Genomic DNA, 27,175 nt, shown 5'->3' on the forward strand with positions numbered 1-27,175 from the left:
CTAATTGTGTTGCAATTCTAGAAAAAATTACTCATTTGAAATTAATGTACACAGTCTACACAGTCATAAATGTTACTACTCAATACGAATGAAACATTGGCATAAAGAATTATAATTATTTTCTTCTTTTTATGGCTCACATTACTTTTTTTGATTTGTTTTTTGGTTATTAAGGCTGTGGAGATTGCGCTCAAGTCTTTTCTTCAGAGACTATCCTAAAGTATTTAATTGCTTTTGGTTTTTAAGCTGAGATTCTCACTAGTTCCTCTGACTGCAACAGATAGTGCATGAAATAGAATACCAGCTAACTGCAGGATTTCTAACAAAGGTCACAACAGTTAAATGCACCTGGCATTAAGAGAACTCTGTATGCAAAGCTAGGAGGCATAATGAAAACTGGGAGGCTTTATGCTACTTTTGCCAAAATAGATTACAAGAAGGGCATGAGGAAGGGCTGAGGAAACTACAAGCCTGTTAGTCCAAAATCAGTACCTGGAAAAATTATGGAGAGGATCACACTGGGTGCTATAGAAAAACATATAAAGGACAAGGCAATTGTCAGATTTTTGCTGGCAGCTCATTCACTGCCAGCTGACAGGTCATGTATACCTGATCCTCATATTTTATTTCCAGCCAGTGTCAAATTAAGTACTGCACACAAAGTCTGGTTTTGCCTTTGTTATGAAATTGTTGTTTCAGTCCAACAAGTTAATATCTGTTATAACTGATGAAAGGATGGTGGTGTATTTCTAGGACTCAGATATTGAACTAATAAAAGAGTGAGATTAAAAAACTTGTTCGGTTGGGGGTTTTTGTTAATTAAAAAGGTGAGGATATTCTTAGCAATCAGGGAGATTGGAGCTGCTCTGCCCCAACATTGCAACAAGGTTACTCTTGATGTGGTTTGGTTTTGATCAGTCTTGGCTTCTGTGTTAAGGTGAAAGGGCCTTCATCAGCAAGGTTGGATGGAGCTGCAGTGATGAGGCACGTCTTGTGACTTTGTGTACACTGCCCAGTGTCACACAAAGTAGACTGAGAGAAGGTTGCAGTGGCCTCTGTTGTTCCTGTTCCTGCCTCGCCTGGGTAATAGGTGTTTTAATTACTTGCAGCCAATTCCCAAATGTATCTCCCTGTTGGAAAAAGCTACTTGTTAAATTTTTATTTTTATTTTGGCTTTCAATTTATATTTTTGTCTTTCAAAGCACCAGTTCTATTCTTTCAAAGTAGTTATAATTTTTCTGAAAAGTTAGCTGGGCTTACTAAGTTTGAACCACATAAAGAATGTTGAATTACTTTATCTCTTATGAACTACCTCTTCAGTGTACTCCTCATTTCCCCTTGTCTTGAAAGTATTAGAAGTCAGTGTGTAGTGATATTAATAGTAGTGCAATTAAAAAGTTCAAACCTTGAAGACACTACTGTGCCAAACCCAAAAATAATGGCATTTTCCCCTGATCTTTTGTGGTCTGGGATTCCATAAATTACAATTTTTGTGCTCCAGAGAAAAGTGTAGTTTGTGTCATGTCAGTGGAACTCAATAATAAGGTGAGCAAAGATGAATTGGCTTCTGCCAAGGTGTTCAGTTAAGCATTGGGAATTTTCCTCTTTATAGAGAAGAAAATTATTTTCTATAATTTAAAGACAACTTTTGTACTTTTGTCTGATTGCTAGTATTTGATTTATTCTTGACTGACATCACCATGATCCTAATTTAATATCTGAACATTAATTCTATGCCAGTGTAAGACAGAACTTTTTTGCATCTGAAAACAAGTAACCTTGTAATCATGGTCAGTTGTCTTCAGAGGCATCCATCATAAACACCAGTGTGAGAAAAGCTAAGCATCTTCCTTAGGCAATAGACGAAGAGGAAGTTAAATGTACACCATAAATCATGACAATACACACCGGAAGTAGTTGCTGGGCAGTACCACAGCCACAGGGATGAGCAGGCAGAGCTGGCAGCCAGGCTGGACCTGAGAGCCCAGTGGTGAAAGCAGCAATCCAGGAAGCAGGGCCCTGAGCCAGGAAAATCTGAACATCCTGTCTGGGTTTTCTAAGCAGCCCCACACATGCACATATATACGATATCCTCAACAAAAGTCCAGCTCGCTAGCCTTCTCATCAAAGTGGGGAAAATGTGGTCTCAATTGCCATCAGAGGTACAGCAAGAACAATAGATCCTTGCCGTAGAGCACCCAGCTGGGAAGGGAGATTTATTGTTCCTGAGACAGTTTTCTGTTAGTCCATGACTGTCTTATCTAAAGTACAGAAATAGATCTGTAACACCTGACAGAGGCCTAATTTTCATTAGATATAAAATCTGTTTTTTTTCCTTAAGTACCTACATGAGCTAAATGTTTTTGATAGAGAGGAGCTCTTCAGTGAAGCAGATAAAAACACAGAAAGCGGCAATGCAAAGAAAGTGAAGATAATTAAGCGTGGGCTGGGAGCATGAAGAGAGCAGTAGATTCTTTGCTCTTGAGACAAGGACTTTCAAGAGCGGTGTTATGCAGGAAATCAGATTAGGTGAAGGATGATGAGAAAGTCTCCCCTGTCTCTAAAATAGCCTAGCCTTAAAGCAAGTTTATAAGTCAGCTGAATTTAGTGGACCTATTACAGCTGTAAATGTATCTGTTCTTTAGGACTGACTTCCCAGTGATGCACGGAAAATAATTTAGTAGACTCTTGTAACAAAAAAGACATTTTCTTCTTCAAAAGTTGCCTTCTCCTCACACCCTTTTTCTTTCTTTTCCCCTGAGAAATAAGGCAACCTATTGCAACAAGCAGTGCTTTCTTTTCCCGCGGGTTCTTTGCTTTACCCAGCTCTGCACAAAGTAACTGCTAATTGTTGTCTGGATGACAGAAATAGCTGTGCCTGCATCCAGTTAACTCAGAAATGAGTCACTGAATTGTAAGGAAAAGTAGAGCAAAATGTGTCTGGGGAGAATATTCTTATGTGGGGGTTTTTTGCCCAGGTAAGGGATAGAGTAGTGCTATTACCAAGGGAAGTCTCTGACTCACATCTATTCCATGCCTGGGAAGGAGCTATAGGAGAAGCTGACAGTTAAATGGGGGAAATGGATTACAGCTATGAATTCCCCTGAAGAACACCTTTTCTTTTAACCCATTTGCTGGGAGTAGGTACCAGTCAAAATCAGAGAATTTTGGCAGGCTATATATCTCAGTGCTACTGTATAGTTGATTTTTGCTAATAGCAAAGATCAAGAAAAAACTCATGGAAAGAGCTGACATTGATCTATTCAGGTTTTTCATCTTATAGGAGCAAAAGAAGGGAACTGGAAAACATTGGAAAATACAGTTTTAAAACACTTCAAACAAGTTCCTTCTGTCATAAATCCTGGAAGTGGTATCCAGTGTTGTGTCACCAAGAATTGCAAGGAAGCTGCAAGGAGAACAAAACCATAGGAAACAACAAAATCCTCTCTTCAGGTGACTAAAAACCTGCCATGGAAAACCATAAAGTTTTGTAGAGGGGGTTGGGTCCCAAACCTTGAAAAAAAGAATGGAAATATCCTACTACCCAAATTTTAAACCTTTCCTCTACAAGATATAATGGGTTTATGACACCTAGGGCTTAATATTAACCTAAATCACTTTTAAACCTGATTATGTAATATAAATGTAAATAAAGTTGCAACTTGCCATATCCCGGTCTGTTGTGGTTGTCTGTTTTTTCCATATATGAGTGATCAGAACTGAAGGTTCATCTAGCTGAGGAGAACAAAAGAAGAAAAAGCTTCTTTCACTTTGGGGCTCCGTGTCTTGAATAATTGTGGGTTTTTTTGGTTTTGATGTTTTGGGTTTTTGTTTCTTTGTTTTGTTTTTTGGGTTTTTTTTTTCGTTTGGTTTGGTTTGTTGGTTTTGGGGTTTTTTTTGGGGGGGGGATCTGGTTGTTTTTTTGGTTTTTGTTTTGTATTGTTTTGTTTTGGGTTTTATTTTTTGTTTGGTTTTTTTTTTCTTTTTTTGTTTAGTTGGATTTGGTTTGGGGTTTTTTTGGCCTGTAAAAGTCAATGCGCTATTTGAAAATGCTCACAGATTTTAAAAATTGAATACTTCTTGTCAAGGGAATCTTTCACCATTTTATTAGCTCAGATAGAAAATTGATTTCCCCTGAGTAATACTAAAACAAATAAAGCTGAAAACCTGACTAGAAGATGAATATCTCTCAAGTATAAAATTCTTCCAATGTAAGATAAATCTGAGTTAAACAAAATTTGTCATGATGGACAGTGCAACCAGGACCAATGAAGATTAACATATAGAGAATAACGGAAATAGTTTTCACTGTTGCTTCAAATATATAATAACCAAAAAAGTCATCTGCTTTCTTGGGATTTGGAATGGACACATGCAAAATAACGGAAGTAAGCATTTATGTTGCTTGGTTCATTGCAGGTGTCGTGTCCCTGATCTCCCTGGCTGTGCTATCCTACGAGCGCTACAGCACTCTCACCCTGTGCCACAAGCGCAGCCATGATTTTCACAAGGCTCTGCTGGCAGTTGGTGGCTCTTGGATTTATTCCCTGGTCTGGACCGTGCCACCTCTGCTGGGCTGGAGCAGTTACGGGGTAGAAGGTGCAGGCACAAGCTGTTCGGTACGCTGGTCCTCAGAGTCGGCCGAGTCCACATCCTACATCATCTGTCTCTTCATCTTCTGCTTGGTTGTCCCCGTGACGGTCATGGTGTACTGCTACGGGCGCCTCCTGTACGCTGTCAAACAGGTAAGCACTCCTGGTGCAGCCTGCTCTGAGGCAGGTTCTGCATTGCTCTTGTATGAAATTTGGAAATACTGATGGTAGAGGGCAAATCAGCAAGCCAAAATGAAATTGTAAAGACCGAAGAAATCCTCAAGCATGGAGCATGAGGTCTTCACCAGTCTTTTTAATTCTCCTGAAGCTCCAGTCAAAACAAAGAGATAACATCATACAGATACTGATTTCGTGGTTGGTCATACTGTGGAAAACAGTATATGGGAAAACCAGCGTATCAGAGTGAAGTTTACATTTGTAATGAAGTAAAAATACATGTTTACCTGTTTATGAATTAGACATTCATGCAAATACTTCCTCCTGGTTTTGGAATAATTTTTAATAATTTAATAATTAATTTAATAATTAAATAAACATTTAATAATTTCTGCTTCTTAATCTCTGTAATCTTAACTCTACAGTAATGTAATTTTACTGTGATTTATTGAGTTATCCCAAGAATCAGCTTGTAATTCTAGGCAACACTCAAATTTTTCTTCTAACTACAATGACCACTACCACTACTACTACTACTACAACTATTACTCCTACTACAATGATGCTTCTCTCAGTGGTTTAAGGTGTGCTGCAGATATTCCAAAATGAAACAAAAGACCCTGAAAAGGATGTGGTATTGTGAAGTTTGAATACTCTTGGGACAGTAGTGAAAGGGTTTAACGATGAATAATGAGAGAGGAATTAATGTATAGATGTTCTCTAAAAAGCAATTCTGTAAAATGTTCAGATGAATTAATTGAGGGTGTTAAAAGGGGAAAAAAGCAGTAAATCCCTGAATTGAGGCTCTCCTACAGAGTTAAAGTGAATGTAGTTTGCTTTGATGAGTCATAAGGAATTAAGTTTGATTGTTTTACACAATTTGTCAAAACTTTGAGAATGCTATAAGCCCAAATGGGAAATCTTCTCTTCTTTGAATACTGAGTGAACCAGTAAAATCCCTTTGATGAATCACACATTAGTACTCTTCTTAAAAGTTGTGCAATATAAATATGGAGAAAAATTCCCGTGATTGTAAACCATTCAAGTGAAATATCAGTCCGTATCTGATCTCTGGACAGCAGTTCCTTTTGCCATCACCTCAAAGTAATAGGCAGGATCTTGGAGTATGTGGTACTAAAAACCTGCAGAAGATGTTTCTTAAAATTTTGGCTTCTCTTTCCTTCAGCCCTCACTGCCCTTGCTGACAACAGTCATCATCCACAATATGCAAATACCTGTATGAATGAAGCTTCTGCAGCACATACTTAACCTCTAGTGCTGAATGTAGACTTGTGTTATTCTATTCACTTTTTTTTAAAAAAAATCAGTTATATCAAAGGCTTTCATAATCTCACTGGTCTGCCTGATGGGTCTCAAGAAGTTGTGACAAACATACTGAGGGAACAAAATATTATAGAAGTGATATGTGCACTCTATAGCCATTTTGTATTTGGTCATGAAGACTGGGTAGACTGAGTGGAAGATTAGGTTGATTGGTCAACTGTCCAGAGGGAAAAAAGAAGAGGGAAGGAAGAGCATTTTCCACAATCCTCTCTCCTCCATTCTCCTCATGCCTTCCAAAGTGATCCATAAGCCTGTGGGATGCTGAGGTTAGAGGAACCTGAGAAAATTTGTAAATTGTGCAAATGAAAGAAAATTGAACCCAATCTTGCATAACCTGTTGGAGGGGCAGGCCTTAGGGCACTACTACTTCTTAAATGTAAAGGAACTTCAGTGGGGATTAGATTATATCTTTAAAGTTGTAACTAGGGGTCCTAAGAGCTGCCTGAGTATTTGTCAAGTCTTGAATAGCTAAACCCTACATTTTTACACAAAATGTCTAATGCTTTCCTGCTGTTTGTAAAAGATTTTCTTGATGAGTTGTATTCACCAAAGAGAATCTCAATCAGAAAACTCACCAGTCCTGAGTTTTCTGTAATGTACCAGGAGATATTTTCACCACCATAATCCTAAAACCTTGCATTTCATAAATTTTTTGTGACATATGTATAAATTTCTAATGCACATATCATGACACAGTCACTGAAACAAAGAAGTACAGGCTTCTTTCCCTTTGGTCTGAGGTCCTCTAAGTCTTCTGTAATAAACAGGATAGTTCATGAAATGCTATGGTATGTCATGTTTCAAACTAGAGGAAGAGATGAGCAATGTGCAAATGAACATATGATAGTTCCTATATAAAAGTACAAAAGTAGGATAATTTAAATAAGGTTAAGGGAGTTACATTCATTGTAATGCTGTAACTTTCTGGTGTGGGCAAAAAAAATTACCTTGCCATTTTCTGGCCTTGTAGGTTAAAGTCCTTCTGTGACTCTCTGTGTTATGTATTTGAAGCAGTATGGGAGCATGGCAAACATAGTAAGTGCGATATCCCAAATTCAGCTCCTTGCTATGTCTTCTGACTGCGTTTCATAATTTTGCCGTACCTATAGAATTTTTTTTATGTTAGAGCATTGTAGCAACAATGGTATTGAACTCTGAAATCAAGACTTCAGGAGTTATGCCATTATTAATAGTGCAGTGTAAATTTATTGAGGTGGAAGAAATGTCTTAAGATATTTGGGATAGCTAATGCACAAATTGGCAAGATGCCTTCCTTTTTTCTTTGTGCAGACAGTGATTATAGGTCTGCCTTTCTCTTTTTCTTCTCTAAATTTAGTCAGGTGCTGTAGCATTCTGTCACTTGAAGCATTAATAGATCCCATCAAGTCATCTGCAATCTCTGTAGTGGTAAAATGGATTTCAGTAATACAGGTTTTATGAAAGATCATCTTTTCAAGGAATTAGAAGTCAATAACCTCCTTGTATAAATGATGCTAATAGCAAATGCCATTAAACAGCATTAAAACACAGCTCCACCACTGTCTCAGAGATCTTGCCATTTATCATGCTTGAAGACCCTTAGGAATTACTTTTTTTTTTTTTTTTTTTTTAATTTATGGGGTTTTTTTTTTCCAAGGCTGGCTTTATCTGGATGGTTGAGTCGGATCAAAGGGACAAAATTTTCTCTCTCACAAAATTTTATTCATGCACATTCTACAGCACAAGGGAATGAAAATGAGGATGGTTTACTTTTCCCTGTACCATCACTTTTTTTTTCCAGTTCTTTTGGCCTATGATGCTTCTCTGTGACTCTGTTCTTTCATTCCCTCTGGAAAAATGTTCTCTGTGAAGTCACTGTCGGTTGTTTACACTTTGAAAAGTGGGCTCCCAAATGTGGAATTACAGAGATTAGCATTGTGATCACTGTAGCACAAAAGACGCAACGTGATTAAAATCCTCCACTGAGGGACCCAGAGAACTCATGTGAACCAGCCTAATGAAAATTAGCCAAACTTTTAAAAAGAGACCTCTTCAGCCTGCATTATCTCCTACTTACATGCAAAAATCCTGCCCAAGGACTAGAAGAGTCCCAGAAGGATGTTTCAAGAAAAGTTTTCAGTTTGGTTTTATAAAAGACTCTCATCTCGTTTTCAGTCTTCTTTGATTCGAAGCAGTGCCTGAACAAAGCTTAACAACTTTTCATAAAACATAGCTAGGACATGGAAAACAGTAAAAAGGACTGTAAGCAGACCACAAAGACTTAAACATGCAGTTTTTACCCTGCAAGAGACTTTGTGTTGAAGTGGGCAAAGGGCCAATGTTTTATGGAGTTCTGGAGAAGGTGGACTTACAGTGTGACCTGATAGTCCTATAGTGTGGTGGTTTTTGGTTTGTTTTGTTTTCTTGTCATTATTTCAGTTCTACTTTGAGTTTGTCTTTGAAAAACAAAAAGAAAATGAAAAGATATTTAGGTAAAATTCAAATACTATATTAGGCAGAAGTTGGCCTTACCAGTATGTCTTGTTCTCCATCCTGTGATGCACCTGTTATTGCGTAATCCCTCAAAAACTTCTGGTTTTAACTAGTGACCAAAATGTTAGTCCAGATAGTGGAATTACCCAACTATTTCCATTTACAGCAATTTTTTTGTTTCTTTTGAAAAGTGCCACATGATTTCTGACTTCCTGATATCATAGGAGAAACAGCCCTGTGTTTATCCCATCTCCTGACTTTTATGAGTCTTGTCATCTTGTTGGGGAACTGGGAAAGTCAAAGTTACACAGTAGAGAGCTGTCCATTCCTCTCTCTTCCAGATTTCAAAGTACCCAGTTTAGTGGAGGAAAAGTGCTTCCATCTCTTATGGAAGAAGTAATGCCCCAGAGTGAAATTATCACTTGGTTATAAACCCAAGGATACTAATTTTTAAATCTGTATAGTGAGATTTTGATTCTAGGTTATTTTTTAAAGATTTGGGTATAAACAACAGCGGGGGTTTTGAAATCTCCTGTGCCCACACAGGAAGTCTTAAGAGAAAAAGAAAAGAGGTAATTTTTTATAATTTCTGATTCCTTAATCTTGTTTTATATCTACTATTTGAAACAGTTAAACAATATCTGTAAAAGCATTTATTGTATCATTATTCATTAAAATAGCCAGGAAAGGACAACAAAGAAGGACCACGCCTATGAATGTTTTCAGTTTTCCATCTCTTTTGGAAATGATCATTTGGAGGAAGAGAAGACATTAGGGCAGAATGCTTAGTCATTTAAACTGCAAAAAATCTTCACATAATACAAAGAGTAGAATGGGAACATAATTGTTGTTCCATCATTCCTTCATGTGTTTCATATGCCTATTTATAAACTTGATTTTCTGAAACTTGATCTTTGATGGCACTGAAATTATGATTTATGTTTAGAAAACTGATAAAACAATTATGCACCATTAAATCTTAACTTCTTAGAACCTTAAATAAAACCAGGTTTGTAGCCATAGAAGCAAAACTCAAAATTTTTCTAATTGTTTAATTAAAAAAATTAATCCTAAGAAAAGTAATGCAGGTGAAGATGATGTAGACTTGGTTGTATGGTTCCTGTAGATCATCCCCTTCAAATGTCATTAAGTACATTCGGGTTTTGACTTAATTTCAAGTATGTTTGACCCTTGCTGCATCTAAGCCTAAGCAGTCAGCTGAACTCATTAGACAGCCATATCTTGTTATTTTTTATCATATACTCATAAATTTTATTTCTTTCCCTTGGATCTTCATATGCCCTTTCCCTCCTAGTTTCTGATGGCATAGAAGAAAAATGATAAATAGTTTTGCCTTTAATTTTTAAACCTTGCCATAAATATATAATAATTACATCTTATTCAAAGCAAAAAGAGATTCAGTTTGCAAATTAGTTAATAGATGTTTTTGGTCACATCATCATGAAGAAAATGGAACTTACTAAAATAGAAGTTTCAAGTTGAGAAAATTGTAATAAACTTAGAAAATGTAATGAAAGGCGCAGGCTGGATTATCACCTGATATAAAGTAATACACCTAATCATAAAAAAAAAAAATCCAAATTTTCTGTATGGTATTCAACAAGCACCTAGCAGTAAATATTCAACATCTTTTTACTGGGCGGTTGTTTGACCTTCACCAAATTCTTCATGCGCAAGCCACTCTACAGCCAGAATTCAAAGTTGGCATTTTTTGCATTCTGTGATAACAGGAATATTTTATGATAATAGACACTGGTTTTTTATTCTTTGATTCTATGGTATTTGCCATAAGAATGGGCTTTAAGACAGCAATTTACAATCTGGTGTAACACTGTATTTTTTTCAGAATTTCTGGATTATATCTCCAGTAGAAAAGCTGACTGCTTTTTGTTGTTTCAAGAGGAGCACTGGAAGATATTACACTGCATATACTATGTATCTGTGATCAGTGATCAGTTCTTTGAAGTTCGGGTTATTTTCAAGTCTTCTTGGCTTCTAAACATGATCAAAATCATTAGAATTCTGTAGGTGAGGTGATACCTGGAACAAAAACGCCATGGAATACTTGGAAAAAAAAAAAGACAAAAAGTTGTATCTCGCTATTTCATAGTAAGTTATTAAATTCTGTTGAATATGTAATTTATTTAGACTCAGATTGCAATCTGTAGAGTCATTACATACATAGAACTCTTTCTGTTTAAAAATTTTCTGATAATTTCTGTAACCACTCTCATCTTCACAGCCCTTGAGTCCCATTGCTTCTTTTCTCCTTTACCTTCACACAATTCTTTAGATAGATCTCCTCCTTCCTTCAGTGATTTCCATACATTTTTTTCCTTTGATGGTTTGAAGATGCTGTGAATATACACTGATTTTCCAAGGCTTTGCAACGCTGATGCTACTATTCCTATTGTACTGAAGAAAAGCACATAGTTTTGAGAAATTACCTGTGAGAATTCAAGGCATTTTAAGAATCTAGCCTACTTTTCTTTTCTCTATGTTCCCTCTATACTCAGTAAAGAAAATCACATCAAGGAGATTTTTCTCAAAACCAGCAACTTTTTTTCAGCTGCTGGTACATAAGATGAGTAGCATTAAAAGAAGCAAATTATATTAGAGCAAGGAAATAATTTGATCTTGAAAAGAGGATATGATGTATCAATAATTATTATTTTTTCAGTGGCACTTGTTTTCAATTATTTTCAAAAAAATGCTATAATTGTTAAGTCATTGTGCCATTATGTCGTTGTTATTTAAGGCCAGGACATAATATAAAGTACAAGCATAGCATAACTTTTCAAGCAAAATCTGTAGCATTCTGAGACTAACTTCTGATATTCATACTTTTATAAACAGCAATTTTCAGATATAAGTATTTCCTGTTTCAAACAGTTCTATCCTTACATTTTTGTTCAAGAATATTTCAGTGAAGTAAGTGCTGATTATTCCTGTTAGCTGATTTTTTTGTTGTTGTTTTTTTTTGAACGGGAAACCTGTTTGAATAAAAAGTTGCTTTCATTAGGTAGAAGGAAGATTTACTAGCCTGCTTAATTTTTAAAGAGGTTACTTAATCTTTTACTCTTTCATGACTATTAGGGTTTTCCTAGGAGCTGAAGTGATTATTAGGTAGCTATCATGAAAACACTGTAAATATAGTATTGATTTGTGGTTTTCTGCTTTCAACTGCAAAAATATTTCAGTTTTGTGCACTACATTTATACCAGCTTTTATTAAAGGATTCTGTCTCAAGGGAATAAAGTTGTGTTTTCTGTAACAGTGGAGAAAAAATGTCAAATCCTTAGAAATAAAGGAGAAAGCTCACTTTTTTTTTTTTTTTTTTTTTTGTGTGTGTGTGTGTGTGTGTGTGTGTGTGTATGTGTGTGTGTGTGTATACCTGCAAGGATTATGAGTTCACCATTTCAGTTTTAGGAGAGTAAAAGTATGTAGGAATCAATCCTACATAAAATACTTTTCAAGGTCTTTAAGGACATCAACAGCTGTTCTTGCACAGACACATCTAGCTCACGAGTGACTGGTATACTCACTCAGGGTTGTTTTCATTATTTCTAATTAAAAAGTGTTGGCCAAATGTTAAAGCATGTCATCAGATTCGTCTTTGAAGCCTGATCATGCTGGAAGGGAAACTGACATGAGAAAAGCTGATGATTTTCTTTCCCCTGTGCTTGCAGCAGTATAAATCATTAGTTAATTGTCTGCCTTTTGCGGAGAAGCAGTGATAAAACTTTAGTGTAAATCAGGCACTGTACAAATTCTTTGTAAATCAAATTAATGGCTAGTCAGAAAATAGGAATTCATTGGGTTTGCCACTTTTCATACTTTAGATAAACTAGGGAGAAAATAATTCTGTCATAATCTTTAATAACAAGCTAATAGAAATTTAAGACCTGATCCATTAATCTCTGGATGCATTATGTACATAAAAAATAGCCTGTGGTTTCATGAGCCTTTCAGTTTACAGCAAATGGTGTACATCAATACCAAGCACTCATAACATCTCAGTTCAGGGTATGATTTAGTAAAGGTTTTTCCTGATAAGAAAAAGTATGAGAGGTTTGTTTTTTGGGTTCTGTTGTTTTTGGTTTGGTTTTTTTTTTGCTCACCACTTATAAAACTGGAAAGGGTAAATGTTCAGAAGGGTGTTTTGCACTCTAAAACATGCAGAGTTTTGTACTTACATTTCAGCATGCAAGAACTTAGCTACACTTACTTACTCTTCTGTAGTTTAACTCCACTTCAGAGACTAACTTGTGACCTCAGGCAAACTTCGTAACTGAAGACTTGGAGGAAAATTAATTGTCCAGCATGTAGCAGCAATGTGGCATTGTCCCCTAGAGAAACACTTCTGAAGGTCAGTCTGCAAAGGGATGCTGCTGTGCCATGAAAAGAAGAAATGTGCAATGCCCAAAGGCCTTCCCTGGTGATCACCATGCACTTGGTAGCACATTAACTGTGCCATGGTGTGAGAGGCCAGTCCCCAGCCAGTGCTGTCCAGGAGGGAAGTCAAAGCAGAGGGTCTTGGTTACAACATGTAAACTATAATGTATATAGCAAACCTTCAGTCACAATTGTGAAATCATGGAAGAGTTTGGGTTGGAAGAGACACTAAACATCATGTAGTTCCAACACCCTTGCCAGGGGCAGGAACATCTTCCACTAGACCAGGTTACTCAATGCCCCATCCAAGGTGTCCTTGAAGAATTCCAGGGCACAGCTTCTCTGGGCAACCTGTTCCAATGTCTCACCACTATCACAGTATTTTTTCCCTAATATGCAATCTAAACCTGCCCTCTCAATTTGGAGTCATTCCCATTGTTCTACCACTACATGCCCACATAAAAAGTCCCTCTCAAGCTTTCTTGTAGGTAGATCACCTTTAGTTACTGGAAGGTGCTGTAAGATCTCTTGCAAGCCAAAATGTGCTTCTGCTTTTTCCTAGTGGAGCAAAGTGAGTTAACAAGGATGTTTGACTTTTTCATCCTTATTTCATCTCAACATTAGTCCCATGTTACTTAAAGCTCCAAGGTTTGGCCAGGGGCATTTGTAATAGCTATTACTGTTCATTGGTTCTGTGATTTAGCCCCCTTTCCACTACTGAAAATCCCAGTGGTGCCTGAGGCAGTATATGTTGGCAGTAACTGAAGGAAATAATTTTACCTGAGAACTTTATCATAAAGTGGAGAACAATGGTGTGAAATATCCACATGCTACAGAGGTATGACAGGGATGCAAATGATTATGTGCTTACAGAATGAAAATCAAAAGCATATAAAAGAAGAAAGTTAAATATGCAAAATCTAGAACACACTTTGTTTCAAAATTTCTAATCCAGTGTCTTGTTAGTGTGCAATACTACCCACTAGGTAGGATTTTTTTTTTACCATCTTAGTTGAATCTTGCACATCTGCATGAGTACCTCTGTATAAACACAGATTGAAGGCTTATGGCCAGAGGAATGCAACTGAGTAGTCATGCATGTATTATCTTAATAATAGAACTGTATTAAACTATATAAATTAATTATAATGATCGTACATTTTCACCACAAATTAAATAAGCCTAAACTTAGATTCCCTGGATAGTTGGCACTAAAGCTATGTCTTCCAAAAACTAAAGGTGAGAAAACCCAGTAAGATTTGTCTTACCATCTCCAATGTTTTCTGATCCTGGATCTTGAGCTTAACCTGACTAAAGCTAAAGTGGCCTAACCTACCTGTAATGGATATTACTTTTGCTCAGTGATTACTTATATTGTAATATTTGTATCACTTACTATATCCTGTATTTTATGGTGAGTGTTATACCCTGCAAAAGAGCTAGACTGAAAACATATATGCTTCCTTTATGAAACCATAATTTATTTTCAGTGGAGCTAAACCCAGATGTGATGTGAATATAACAGATTAAATGAGAGTAAGTGTAAAATTTTGCAAGTGATGCAAGCTTATATTATCTTCAGTCTTGTACCATCTTGAAATTTAACATGTATCTGGAGTGAGCAGGCCAGTCTTTTAAATCACACACATTATAGAACCAGAACAAATTTTTTGCATGTATTTGTGTGGATTTTTCATGCAGGAGCACGCATGCAGATAAGTCTGCGTATGCTATGTTGACATGTTTCTACATGGTCAGGAGCCTTCCTTGACCTTGAAAAGAATAGTACAAGCTGCCTTTGTTCATACTACACGGTGTTTGGCCTTGAGCATCCTCTGGACCTTACATGTCCCTTGAAGATGATAGTTCATATCTTCTTTATTTGCCAAAACCTAAGTATCTAGAATAAGATAAGGGCTGACTTCCAGCTCAACAGAGTTGTGTGCTCCTCTGGTGTGGAGCTGAATGTTGATATGCTACACCCTGATCTGCATAGTAGAGGAGTGTGTGAGTGCAAGCCTGTGGCACAAGCTGGAGATCTATGTAGAAAGAATGGAGCCAAACCCAGTGCAGCCTTTTCCATGCCATCTACTGGAAGTTGCCACTGATATTTTTGGTCACCTTCTTGAAGAGTTCTGAGGCAAAACTGCGGGGGATCCAAGCATGCTGACAGTTAAGCAGGATGGATGATCAGGGACAAGAGCTTTATCTCACTTTGTGAAGTAGTTTTATGCAGTAGGATGGACATAGTTATGCCTTCTTTTAAAAATATGCACCTATTCCATGTCTTCCTTTTCCAAGGAGGTTTAGTTTTCAGTTGTATGTGTGTGTGTGCGTGTTACGAAAATTGGAATTTTCTTTTTTTCTTTAAAGGCAGCTTGTTATACAAAAAAGTGCTTTGTGTGCACATGGATGTCTAAGATTTAGGCTTGCTTTCTTGTGTTCAGACAAATGTGCATACTACTTTAAATAGTTGTATGAGAAATAGAACTTAGGTTGAGAAATAGAATTTCTGGTCTTTTTCCAGTTTGAGATTTTTTATGGAGGGTTTTTTTTTTTTTTCATGAAAAAGGGAGACACACACAACACAAATCTTAACCTCACTATTTTTCACCAGTTTCACCTGCAATTCATCAGTATTTTATTTTTTCATAATCCTCCTCTGGAACATTTAGATGTTTAAAGTAAAACAATTTCCTCTTGATCCTGAAACTGCTCAGGGCCCTGTTAACTTTGTACAGCAGCACTTAGCCAAAGTGAAATGGAACCAAAGATCCTGGAAATCCTTGGAGCTGATGGCCTAAAATGCCTGTGAGATCCAGTGTCCTGAATAAAACAGCTCTGTGAGGTAACAAGGCACTAAAAGGCTGGGCATTTTTTGGTGTCTGTCAGGCATATTGTCAAGGAAGAAGAGAGAAGCCCAGGGACACTTTGATACCACCAGAAGTGTCTCAGATTTGCATATTCCCATAAGATGTTTTAATTTTTGTGAATCAGTTTCCCAGTGCAAAAATGTTGTGCTGGGAATTCCTTTGACCTTAACTGATCTGTAAATTGCCAAGGAAACACTTCTGTTGCGGTGAAGCTGTCTTACAGAATGTTAAGATGGTTTCTGTGTTTCTAGCTTTTCCCGCCTTCTCCACCTTGCTCAGTATGCATACATGGTATGATAATAACCATGCAGCTCTTGCATTCACATAATAGTGCATTTCTTCTGGGGTTTAACAAGGGTAAAGGTGCAAATACTGGTGTTCAGCTCACTTTGCCTCATCATTACAGCAAAGAGGTGTTGAGAAGTCACACTAATTATGATGTTCTAAGAATGTGTTCTCTCACGTTCATGCAGTCAACCCAAATCTGTGTTATCACAAGTTTTGTTGTGGAGTTTATTGGTCTATACTTGACCCCCCCCCCCCCCCATTTTTTATTAAAATAAACAGCCAGGATATTTTATGGAATTCTTCCCCTTGATTAAATTGTTGCTGTTTTGCAGACTACTTGTCTCCGTCTTGTGGTGAATCAGTGGAAATTAGCTTGTGTGGCCGGTAGTAGATTGAAACTGGGGTCATAATTCAGTTTACAAGTATCTGTTTTCTCACTATATGTACTATACTTATTTCAGTGAACCTGATAGTAAAGTGAGGGCCACTGTCACAAGTGAAAAATTACAGCAGAAATAGGGCCAATAAAATTTTAAACACAGATTTATATTTCAGGCAGCTTTGGATTAATTTGAGTCAATAATATTTGATGACCAATATTCTAAGTGCCTTTAGTTACTGGCCTTGGTAGAATATAATCTTAGAGCACAACAACTTGGGGCAGCCAGCTGGGTGTCTAATAATGTTTTTGTTTGTTTCTTTGTTCGTTCATTTGTGTGTAATGCGTGGCAGGGGAATAAGTGGGAAAATCAGGCTGGAGCAGGAGGAAAGGAGCAGTCTGTAGTCAAAGCCACTGCCTTAGCCACAGCAGAGAATTTGTGCTGTTTGTGGGGGCCAGGTGACTGCTCCTGGGCAGGTCTGGGAGAACACACTGCACCCTGATGGAGAGCAGCTTCCAGAAGAGTGAAACCCATCCTTGTGAACTATGTAGAGTAGAGGCTTCTGAGGCTTTTTAAATTTAAATACTAACATATAGCTTTTCAAAACGTCTGCTCCTTCTGGAAGAGTTACAGTTCAGGCCCTTTCCAGTTTGCCCCTGACACTTGCTTTATGGGGAGCTTCCTTTACTGAAGGAATGCTTGTCCAAACCTTCCCAGGAGAAATGATACCCATCTATAGCACCATGTACATAGTTTTACATTTCTTCTTCTTGGGCAGATGTTTCATTTGAATTTTACTTCATTAGTAATGCAGTTGTTAGATGCTTTTCAGCTGCTTAATTTTAAAGATCTTCATGTTAAAAAGCTCAGGAATCCTTATGCAGTAAATCAATATTCCTGTGCACAGGTAAAGGATAGGAAAGAAAAAGATAAGGTCTTAATTAGCTAATGTTTCCTTCAAAGAAATATGCATAAGGTGTTTTACTTTACTTCTCAAGTTGTTTTTAATCTGTTGACTCTCCAACTTTTCTGTTTCATGGTGTTTTCATTGTAAGTTAACCACTGTCCCCTTTGTGGTCTTAATTCATTCTTCCCTTTTTATCTCAAGGTATAAAATTGAAACTAGTGAACGTTCACTCTTAATTTATAGTGTTTAGGGTCCTGAGACTTCACTTCCCTCTTCATTAAGCATCTTTTTATTCCATGGTTCTTCTTTTAAAATGTCTACACCATATGCATCTTAAAACAACAAACAGTGTTCTCTGGCTTGAGGTGCAGTCACCTGGGCTTACAATGAATGGGTGATTATTTGACTTTAGTAGTACAACTGACATCTGCTAAGCAGCTAAATTAATCACAGATGAGTATGTGCTAGGGTTGCCTTAGGGTATATTTCAGACCTTCTCCTGTACTTGAGAGTGGCAATCTGAATTTAAATGGGAGACCTGTCAACTAAACAGCTTCTAAGTTAATCAAAAGCATGTAAGGTGTTTTCTAAGGAGATCTCAACAATGTTTATTAGAAGAGGCACAACATTGCAGTTTCAGATGGTTGTGATATTAATTTTATCTGGTAATACAACGTTTTACTTGAAACTGCCCCAAACATGGCAAGATAGATTTCCATTTACCTGAGATCCTGCTGCTGATATCTGGCCTGTTAAAGATTAAATATAAACAAAGTTTTAATAAAACCGACCTGCTCAAAAATCAAAAGGGGAGAAATTCATAAATATTCTGAGACTAAATTAAAAACTACCAGACAAACAAAAATTGAGCAAACACTCCCATATAAAATGGAACTTTCCCTACCTGGAGCACACTGAAGTATGCACTTTGTATTATTTGCATTGGCAGTCCCATTAAACACACTTAAAAATTTGGTTATATGTCTGTAAAACACTCCATACAAGCTACTGCCTTGCACAGAAAAGAGAATGAATACTGCTACTAGTTCCTGGTTGCATCTATCCCTGGTTAAATACCAGTAGCACTCTGCTCTGCTCTGATGCCCTCAGCATGGAACTGAGCATTTAAAAACACCTGTCTCTGGGAAAGTTCATTTAACAAAATCACCTTGAATATTCCTACTTTCTCTATTGTTATGGCTTGCAAGACCTCAATAAAAGGCTTTAAAGGCCTTACCTGATGCTTTTCTCTCTCTCACTCCCTGAGCAACCTCAGGATATTAGTTCAGTTTAAATGTCAAGTTGAAAGAACTGGCTTTCACATTACTCCAACCTGGCCTTTCTGCATCAATGTTTAGTCTTTCTGAAGAAAATTTGTAACTGTGGTTGGCAGTCTGGCCTTGGCCTTTTGTTAATTGCATGCTACTCCTGAGAGAATTTTCTTTTTGTATGTATTCCTTTCACTTTTCAACAGTGTAAATGCTCTTCTGCCCTGCCTATGCTTCTGTGCTCAAGGATGGTCAAGGCTCAGCAGGTGCTTAGTCACGTCAGCCTGGAACATTTTGAGTTTTCTCAATATATAATTGAATGGATTTGCTTTGGTCTCCAGTACTTGCCAAGTAAGTTCAGGATGTTAATTCAGTCTAAATGTCAAGTTAAAAGAAATACAATTCCAGCCTGCTGAATCGTCTTGTTAACTCATTCTTCTTTTTACTTTGACCTTTCCTCAGGGAGGTACAGGTATTGCTCGATTAGTTTCAGCCTTTCCAGAAGGATGGTGGAATTTTATATGACTACACCATCTCTGAGGTCATTAAATTCACACTGGACAGGTTTTATACTGGCTCTAACTGTGTCTATACCTACTTACTCATTGCACTGTGAAGAATTACTCTGTCCCGAAACTCAGAAATGAAAGTGTTGCTCACTTGTGAGCTGAATTTCCAATATCTATAGTTAATAAATGCTGACTCGAAGAGGGTTGAACTTGTTAGCAAACCATTGCTAGAATAGTTTATATTTGGGAACTAATTGTCCCAGATGTACTGACCCTATTGAAATTAGAATTAGAAGGAGTTCTAAAGAATTATTAAAAACATCTGTGTTGATTTTTCCTGGCTGTAATTGTTAAAATAAAAAAAAGGCACATCCAGAACAAAATTAGGCTGTAAACAATTATTATTCTAGTGCAAATCTCTTCCTTCCAAAATAAAGGATATATTATGCAATTGGAAGTAGTAATAATTTGCAGATTGAGAGAGTGAAACAGATCTGACTGCTTGCCATGTGCAGAATGACCATCCTTAGTGTGTGACATCCTCAGTCGCTGCAGCCTCCTTTAGCAGACTTGCAGTAAATATCCGTGGAGATCATCAACTGGGAAGTGAGTGCAGTTGATGAGGAAAGCAAGGGACAATGGCCAACAACAATTGTCTGAAGCAGAAAGCTGAGAAACATGCATGAGTAGCTTTGTGTCACAGATCAAGAGCACCTGAGGTACACTTATTTGTTCAAAGTAACCTTATCATACATTATATATATACATACATGTATGATAAAGGGCTCCTGGTTATCACCCTCCCAAAAAAAGGCAGAGTTAGTTTAGGCAATATAATGAAAAGTTCACTTCTCTATTCAGGAAAATCAAAAGATGTTAGAAATTGCTAGGAAATGGATTGAAAGAAACATCCCCAGTGTTATACCATTGTATAAACTTGAATATTGCAAGGAGTACTGGTCATCCGTTTGTAAAGAATATAAGAAAGACAGAAAAGGTGCAAAAATGGTAACAAGTGCTATCAGAGCTACAGAAGTAGTGTTCAAGGAGAGATTAAAAGTGAGAGAAATATCCTCAGAAACCAACATTCAAATATTAATGTCTTTCAAGTATGGTACTTTATTTCAGACACTCAAGGTGAAATCCCAGATTCCAAGATTAATATAATATGATTAACATAATATGATCCAAGCTGGAAAGAATTCGGGCCCATATAGAGTACCACTGAGAACCCTGTGTATATAGGTAGTGTTTCAGAAGCAGAACATGAGTTCTGAATTTCCAGGTACAACTCCATATGTGAGCAAGAGTTGACTGTATCACACCAATTCCTTTCTTCCCCTGCCCTTACCCTTTTCCTTTCCTTTGCTCCTCCTTTCCCCCACCATTTTTCCCTCCTCTTCCATCCTCTCCTGTCCTTTTCTCTCCTTCTCATTCCTGTTAGTCTCAGTCAACAAGAAGCTTGCTGATAACAATTGTTTTCATCTAAATTAAAGCACACATTAAGGTATAGCTACCTGATCATGTTTGCTGACTGAACCATTCTAGTGGAACCCCTATATTAGATTACTCTTAGCTTGCTCCTGGAAAAAACCTGCAGCTGCATGAACTGATGCCTTCTTGGAAAGAGTCAGTGGTCTCACTGGCAGAAGACCAGTTTGCCATCTGTTCAACTGCCACTTTGCTCTTTCAGGATTCTAATCACCACAGAAACAAATCAAAATATACTAAAGAATAGCCATCATGTAGTTTTAATTCTTCTACTGCACCTTTGTCTTTCCCCTTGGTGTATATGAGAATACATGGCAAATAGCTCAAATGAACCATTACAGAGTGATAGTGATTTTTCTGCTTGGATACAAAATGTGGAATCTGTATTGATTGTTTTCAGTAGTCATCAGTACTGTGTTATTCATTGTGTCCCCCTATAACCCAGAAATCTGTGCTACCTGAAGAAATAATTTATAAAAATGCTACCTTTTGTGCAGCAGCAAAGTAGCAACAATATAGTTGTGTGTGCTATACTATTCCCCTTCAACAGATGAGGAACAAATTTCAGGGAAAAACAATATCGTTTAGAAGTAAAGTTCCAAACCCAGGTATCTTGTATCTCAGTCATCTTCTAAGAGGTTATTTTGGTCTTTTTCTTACTGAAGTTTTTTCTTTGCTATAATAATACTCTTTTACAGGCTCAGACCTGTCAGGATTCAAAAGAGTTAGTAGTATCAAAGCCAATATAGCCTGATGAGCTATTGGTGTTTTTCACAGTTTTCTTCTAAAGTAAGAATGCCTATCAGGAAGATGTGTTTTACTTTATGCATTATTACAGTTCACATATTAAAAATGAAATGAAGCTTGCCAACTAACCAAGTTTTGCAAAGTTGCACACTGTATTTTTAATGTGTAATCTATTTCACTTCCCTATCAACAGTATAATTCAGCATCAGTATACTTTACAATTGTGTGTCAGCACTATCTGTACTGTGCTCTTTCTGCAGAGAAATGACAAGGATTTATCTAAGTCTGGCAAAGTGAACACAGCTCATGACTTTTACAAATGCCTGGCTTTCTCTTAGAAGTGCCAGTAGGATGCCAGCTGGGCTATTAGTGCTATAAAACTGCCACTTCTTCCCTAAGTGATGATGGTGACTCTATAAAAATCACTGACCCGCCTTTACGCAAGCTTGGTGAACTTCATTTCAGTGAAGACCATTTGTAGCCTGTTGCAAAGTCAGCAGGAAATACTCAGTAGATCCCTGCTTCTCAGATTAATGCTCTGTGCTATGGGCAATTTTAACATTTACTCAGCATTAATAGGCTTAGTTGTGGCCTACTAATCCTTAGTAGGTTCATAAGAGAAAAACCCTCTTTTCTATTGATCAGTCTGGCCATTTACTGCAGAAACATCAGCCAAGGAGATTTGTTTCCCAATGATCGACTACCTGGACATTTCCAATTACCTTCTTTCAATGGACTCCCCATTAAGTCATAGTCTGGCAACACCAAACAGGAGGTAGAAGGTATTTTTTTAAAGCTTTTTCTTCGTCTCACTACTCTAGGCTTTAAAGTCTTTGTAGTTGAATATTCTGAATCGGAGCTGTCAACATGAGTTGCCCAAAAGCTGGCCAGAATCAAATGTACTCACATTTTGACAGGTAACCTGGTCTAGAGGATAAAAGGGAAACTAGTCATTGTACAACTCAAGTTCTTTGCACATTATATGCCCTAAGCAACTAGGAAAGTACTGTCCTAGAGGACTCCCTTTAAGGACTCCATTTCATAGAGATCTGTCAAGTGCTTTCAGCACTCTCATTAATGGTATTGATCTATAATTAACACTCGGTGAACATGAGGATTGGTCAATGCAAGTGCAGGGTTTTGCACAACGAGAAATCATGCAAGATGAATAAATGCAGGCTGGGAATCAGTGCAGTCTAAAAGATCTAATTTGGATAGTGAGTCCCACACAATGTGTGGGTTTGGGAACACGATACCTTTGCAAACAAATAGATCTTATTGTGGGACAGGTAGGCAGAGGTGTGGAACACCTGATTGTGCTCTGTTCTGTCTCCTTGATTTTGTTAAACCAAGACATGTACATTTTGAGAACAGATATGTGAACAGTTTTCACATGTAAAAACACTAGTACTAAAGAGAAGCAGTTGTGACTCATTGTGCTTGTGTACCCTTACACTAATGGAAAGACACAATGAAACATTTTCTAGAAATGAAGGTCTAGATCAGATGTTACTAAAAAGTTTGTGAGGACATAAAAGTGTTGAAATCATGGAGAAGGTTGTTCAGGGGTATGAAATATCTTTCTATTAGACAGTAACTCTCAGACTGATTGAGAGTATTTGTCCTGCATTTAGTGCATACAGGGGAAGGGGGAATGATGGACAACACCAAATCCCTTGAGAATCCTTCCAGTCCTCTGGCTGTAAGATTTTAAATGCATCAAAATTCATGGAATCTCTGATATTTTTTTGCAAAGATAGTAAAACCACTTTATCACGGTAGCGGGAAATATATGGTACTAGAGTAGTTTATGACAACATGAAAATGAAATGGTAAGAAAGCAGAGAAATTCAGTCCTTTGTCTCCACCAGCTGCTATTTATTTTAATGTGCATTTGATAAAGTAATATAAACTTTCAGAATGCCAGATTTGTGAATATGTAACAAAAGCTATAACCCAAAACTTTGCTGACTCTGTCACACTTGGCATTTGTTTTCACTTAGAGAGTATTTTACTTGTAATGCTTGTTATACTTTGGGATGCATATTTCAGTGTTTCTGTTGCATTAGAAAACACGTACTTCCTTTTCTTTTTAACTGTTATGGACAACTTCAGAGACGAAAAAAGGAAAAAAACCCCTGATTTAATCTGGAGAATAACAATCATGTATGGTGGTAAAAGTATAATTCAGAGACATTTTACTAAAAAAGCCCCATACATATATCTGTTTTTTTATACTCCTTTGCTCTATTTTCTAATGATGGTGCTGACTCTGCAGGGAAGACATCTAGATGGTTCCACTTTAGGCCATAATTCGGTGTAAATCTGAAATAAGAAAAAATGGCATTTATATCCCTCCCTCAACCATATGTATCTAGAACTTGCAAGTTTTCAAGCATCACTGCTTCCACAGATCAACAATCTTCCATCAGAGAGGATACAGGGGGTAGAAATTTGAAACCTCTCAACAAGCTCATCCATTTGAGTTGGAAGCATTTGGAAAATTAGAATATTTTGAGCTATACAAGAAAGCTTTTTTTGTTGTTGTTAGTTTTGTTCAAGATTCTAACAAGGAATAGTATTTAGAACACAACTGCCTATCTTTTCTGTATTGTGTAGGAGTCACAATGTGTTTTTACACGTCATACTGCATACCACAAAGCTATGGTCAGAACATACAAAGGCTGGATCTTGCATGTCTCAGAGTACTGGGCATGGATAAACTCTGGTCAGTTCTTTTAAACTGGGCACTCTGGGGCTTGTTTCTCTAGTTTATTTCTTTCCATGCCATATTGCTGCCCACCAGCTCCCTTATGCTGTATCTGACACCTTCAAAGACTTCCCATTATTTATACTGTTTTTTCTTCTGTCACTTTTGGGTATGGCATATCTTAAATATCCTTTTAAAGGTTCCTAAAAAATGGAATTTATAGATCTCTGCAAATAGATCCAAATTTCTAAAGGCATGATGATCCCAAGTGCTGAAGGCTTGGAGAAGTCACTCCCACGCCCAGTTTCCTACATCTTGTTTCTATGTGAAGCAATGTCTGGCTGCCCACAGTGAACGTGCTGCCCCTCTTTTTAGTGAACATTTCTGACAGAGTGTGTTCATTCCGACCAAGGGGTTGAACACGCCCACTACCTTCCCTTTCTCGGTGGGCTCTGATGTAAAGAGGAGTGCTGCTTTGAGATGATCCTCAAGGGAGTGTTAGAGGGGTAGGCGGGGTAGATGTTCCCAGACTGAAACTGTGATGGTTCTCCCAAAAGACTGCAAGTGCTAGTGGGAAAGGCAGCATCACAAAAGCCAGAGCCTGTAGCACCAGCCTAGAAAAACCTCTGTGGACAAATCACTAGAAAGGGCCAAATATACTCTAGGGAATGGATATTACTTTTTCCATGTCTGATTCTTTATTCTTTCCTTATCTATTCCCTGATCTTTTTCTTAGAATCTTTTATGCTGTCTTCACCTTGTAATGTCAAATTTTGGTCTAATGCTACGAATACCCCAACTCCAACAGAACTTTTTTAAAAGTTTGTTTTGTAGGGGCAGGAATGAAAATTTAATAAGAAAAAGGATATGGGGATTTTAACAAGAAAAAGGGATTGTTTTTGGTTTCGTTTTTATTAACAGTACTTATTTTTGGTATATGTAAAAGACAGCCAAAGTACCTCATGCTTCTGGTTATATCCAGTAGCTGATGATTTTATATAATTTATAAATGACTGTCTGTAATCCACAAGCTGCAGAAAAGGAATTTATCTTCCTTCTCTGTGTGTGAAGATAAATAAATGTTTATGAACACCAGGCTAGGTACAACTCACTAAGCCAACTTCCCCTTGCTTACCCTCTCACCTATCAGAGTGAGGGTTAGAGAGAGCTAACTTCTTCAGGTGCAACACAATCCTGAGCACACCTCTCCCAAGGAAAAAAGAGTGTACACCTGAGCTTCAGTCCTAATGGTTAAATTTAATTTGTCCAGCTGAGCTGTTTACAATAATTTCTATGTCCAGTTTGTCATTCTGAGTTGAAAAAAGGATAATATGCTGTAGAGTGGGATTTAATATCAGGAGGGTATCAAGGGTCCCACTGAGAAGAGAAGAACTGAAGACTTACAGACTTCTCAGGGTTGGGTTGGTTTTGTTTTGATTTTTTCTGAATACACCTGTGCCATGGCAAGTGTATAAGAATTTGAGGGAAAACATCTGGAGGAGAACATTTTCAGGCTATTTTTGGCTTAATTCCTGTATTTTTAAAGGTGCCCATTAGATGAAAGCTTTGCAAACACTTTGTATTTATATTATTTGTAGGATCCATAGGATCTGACAAGCAGATCCAAGCACATCTATTAGGCTTATTTAAATATAAATAGCTACTTATCAAAGGCATACCCACATGTCCTTAATGATTCCTTGCTTTATGTCAGTAGAAATTTTCAGGAAAGTGGGAGAGGATCCCTCAGTAAAGTATGGGAAATATCCACCCTCCTCCCAGGAGAAAGGGTAACTGTGGTTAGGTACTGAAAGACTGATGATGCCTGAGAGATTTTATCATCTGATTTCACTGCAAGGAGTGCAGCTACCAATCCAGAGGAAAGCAAAGCTCGAGTTCTCCCCCACAAATGCTAGCCTGGTGAAAAGTAGCATTAAATGTGAGTGGGAGCTTACATACCTGCAAAAATGGACCTAGGAGAATAGCCAAGCTCCATTTTCAGGGAAAACATTACCCTGACACTTTTTTTTTTTTTTTTTTTTTTTTTTTTTTAAATTCACGCCCCAGATTCAGAGAAAGTATTGATATTTAGAGCAGAAAAGGTTGTGGTTAATTTAATTCATGAGGTAAAGAGGGTGGTGAGTAATACTTGCATCATGACTTGCTTTTTTCTAACTTTCTTCTCCAAACTTTGATGACTCTGGTGTAAAAATTTTCACATAATTATGGAAATATGTAATGTGTGTATATATATTTGTAAGATATATAGTGTGTGGTGTGTATACACTTTTGCATAAATACAAAGATATGTATATACGTATTTCAAAATGTTATTTTTTGTCTTTGATTAAAAATATTTTTCCTTTAGGTAAGGAAAGTGTGCAGTCAATTTTCTATGTAGATAGTAGCATATTGCTGTTTAGCATCAAGTAGTCTAGAAAGAAACTTGGAAAGAAATTTTACACCTGTCATTTCATCTGTTGTTGAAGAGTTCAACTTTATTAGTGATGTTGCCTATACATATTCTACATTTTGCTGTATCTAGAAGAAAGAACACAGAAACTAAGAAGGAATTAAGGCTTGACATTTTCCCTTCCTGCTTCAGAAATTCTTCAATGCAAAATACATCAAAGTCAGCTTTAATCTTTCTTTTATTATTTTTTCATTTCCTTAATTGTCGGCTGGGCTGTTCAGTCAGTCAAAGCCATCATGAAAGTTTTTAAAAAACAACAACAAAAACCCTAATACAAACCAGAACTTGGTTATTAAATTATTGGTTAAAAATATAATTTGTTGGCAACCTTTTCAAGACGAGGAATGTTAAACTAAATTACTGCCTTGATTTTTTGAAAGTAATCTCAGCATCTTCCACCTTTATAATAATAGCAAGCTGTGTTGCAGAGCAGCAATATATAGTAATATAATAATACAGGTTCACATCTTCCTTGTGTTAAGGACTCCAGGGCTGGATGCAGCACTCCAGGTGGGTTCTCATGAGGGC

At 37.2% G+C, this 27,175-nt stretch overlaps 1 protein-coding gene across 1 annotated transcript in view; it reads left to right on the forward strand.

Moving 5' to 3' along the window:
- The window catches only part of LOC136285466 (vertebrate ancient opsin-like), a 76,408-nt gene that overhangs the window by 19,373 nt on the left and 29,860 nt on the right, over positions 1-27,175 (forward strand). Inside the window, exon 2 of the mRNA XM_066176674.1 lies at positions 4,420-4,745. Coding sequence (XP_066032771.1) covers positions 4,420-4,745 — 326 coding nt within the window. The remainder of the gene's footprint in view (positions 1-4,419; positions 4,746-27,175) is intronic.

Source organism: Chamaea fasciata, unplaced genomic scaffold, assembly GCF_029207755.1.
Source record: "Chamaea fasciata isolate MVZ Bird 193981 ecotype frontalis unplaced genomic scaffold, bChaFas1.0.hap1 SCAF_2, whole genome shotgun sequence".
Taxonomy (NCBI): Eukaryota; Metazoa; Chordata; class Aves; order Passeriformes; family Sylviidae; genus Chamaea; species Chamaea fasciata.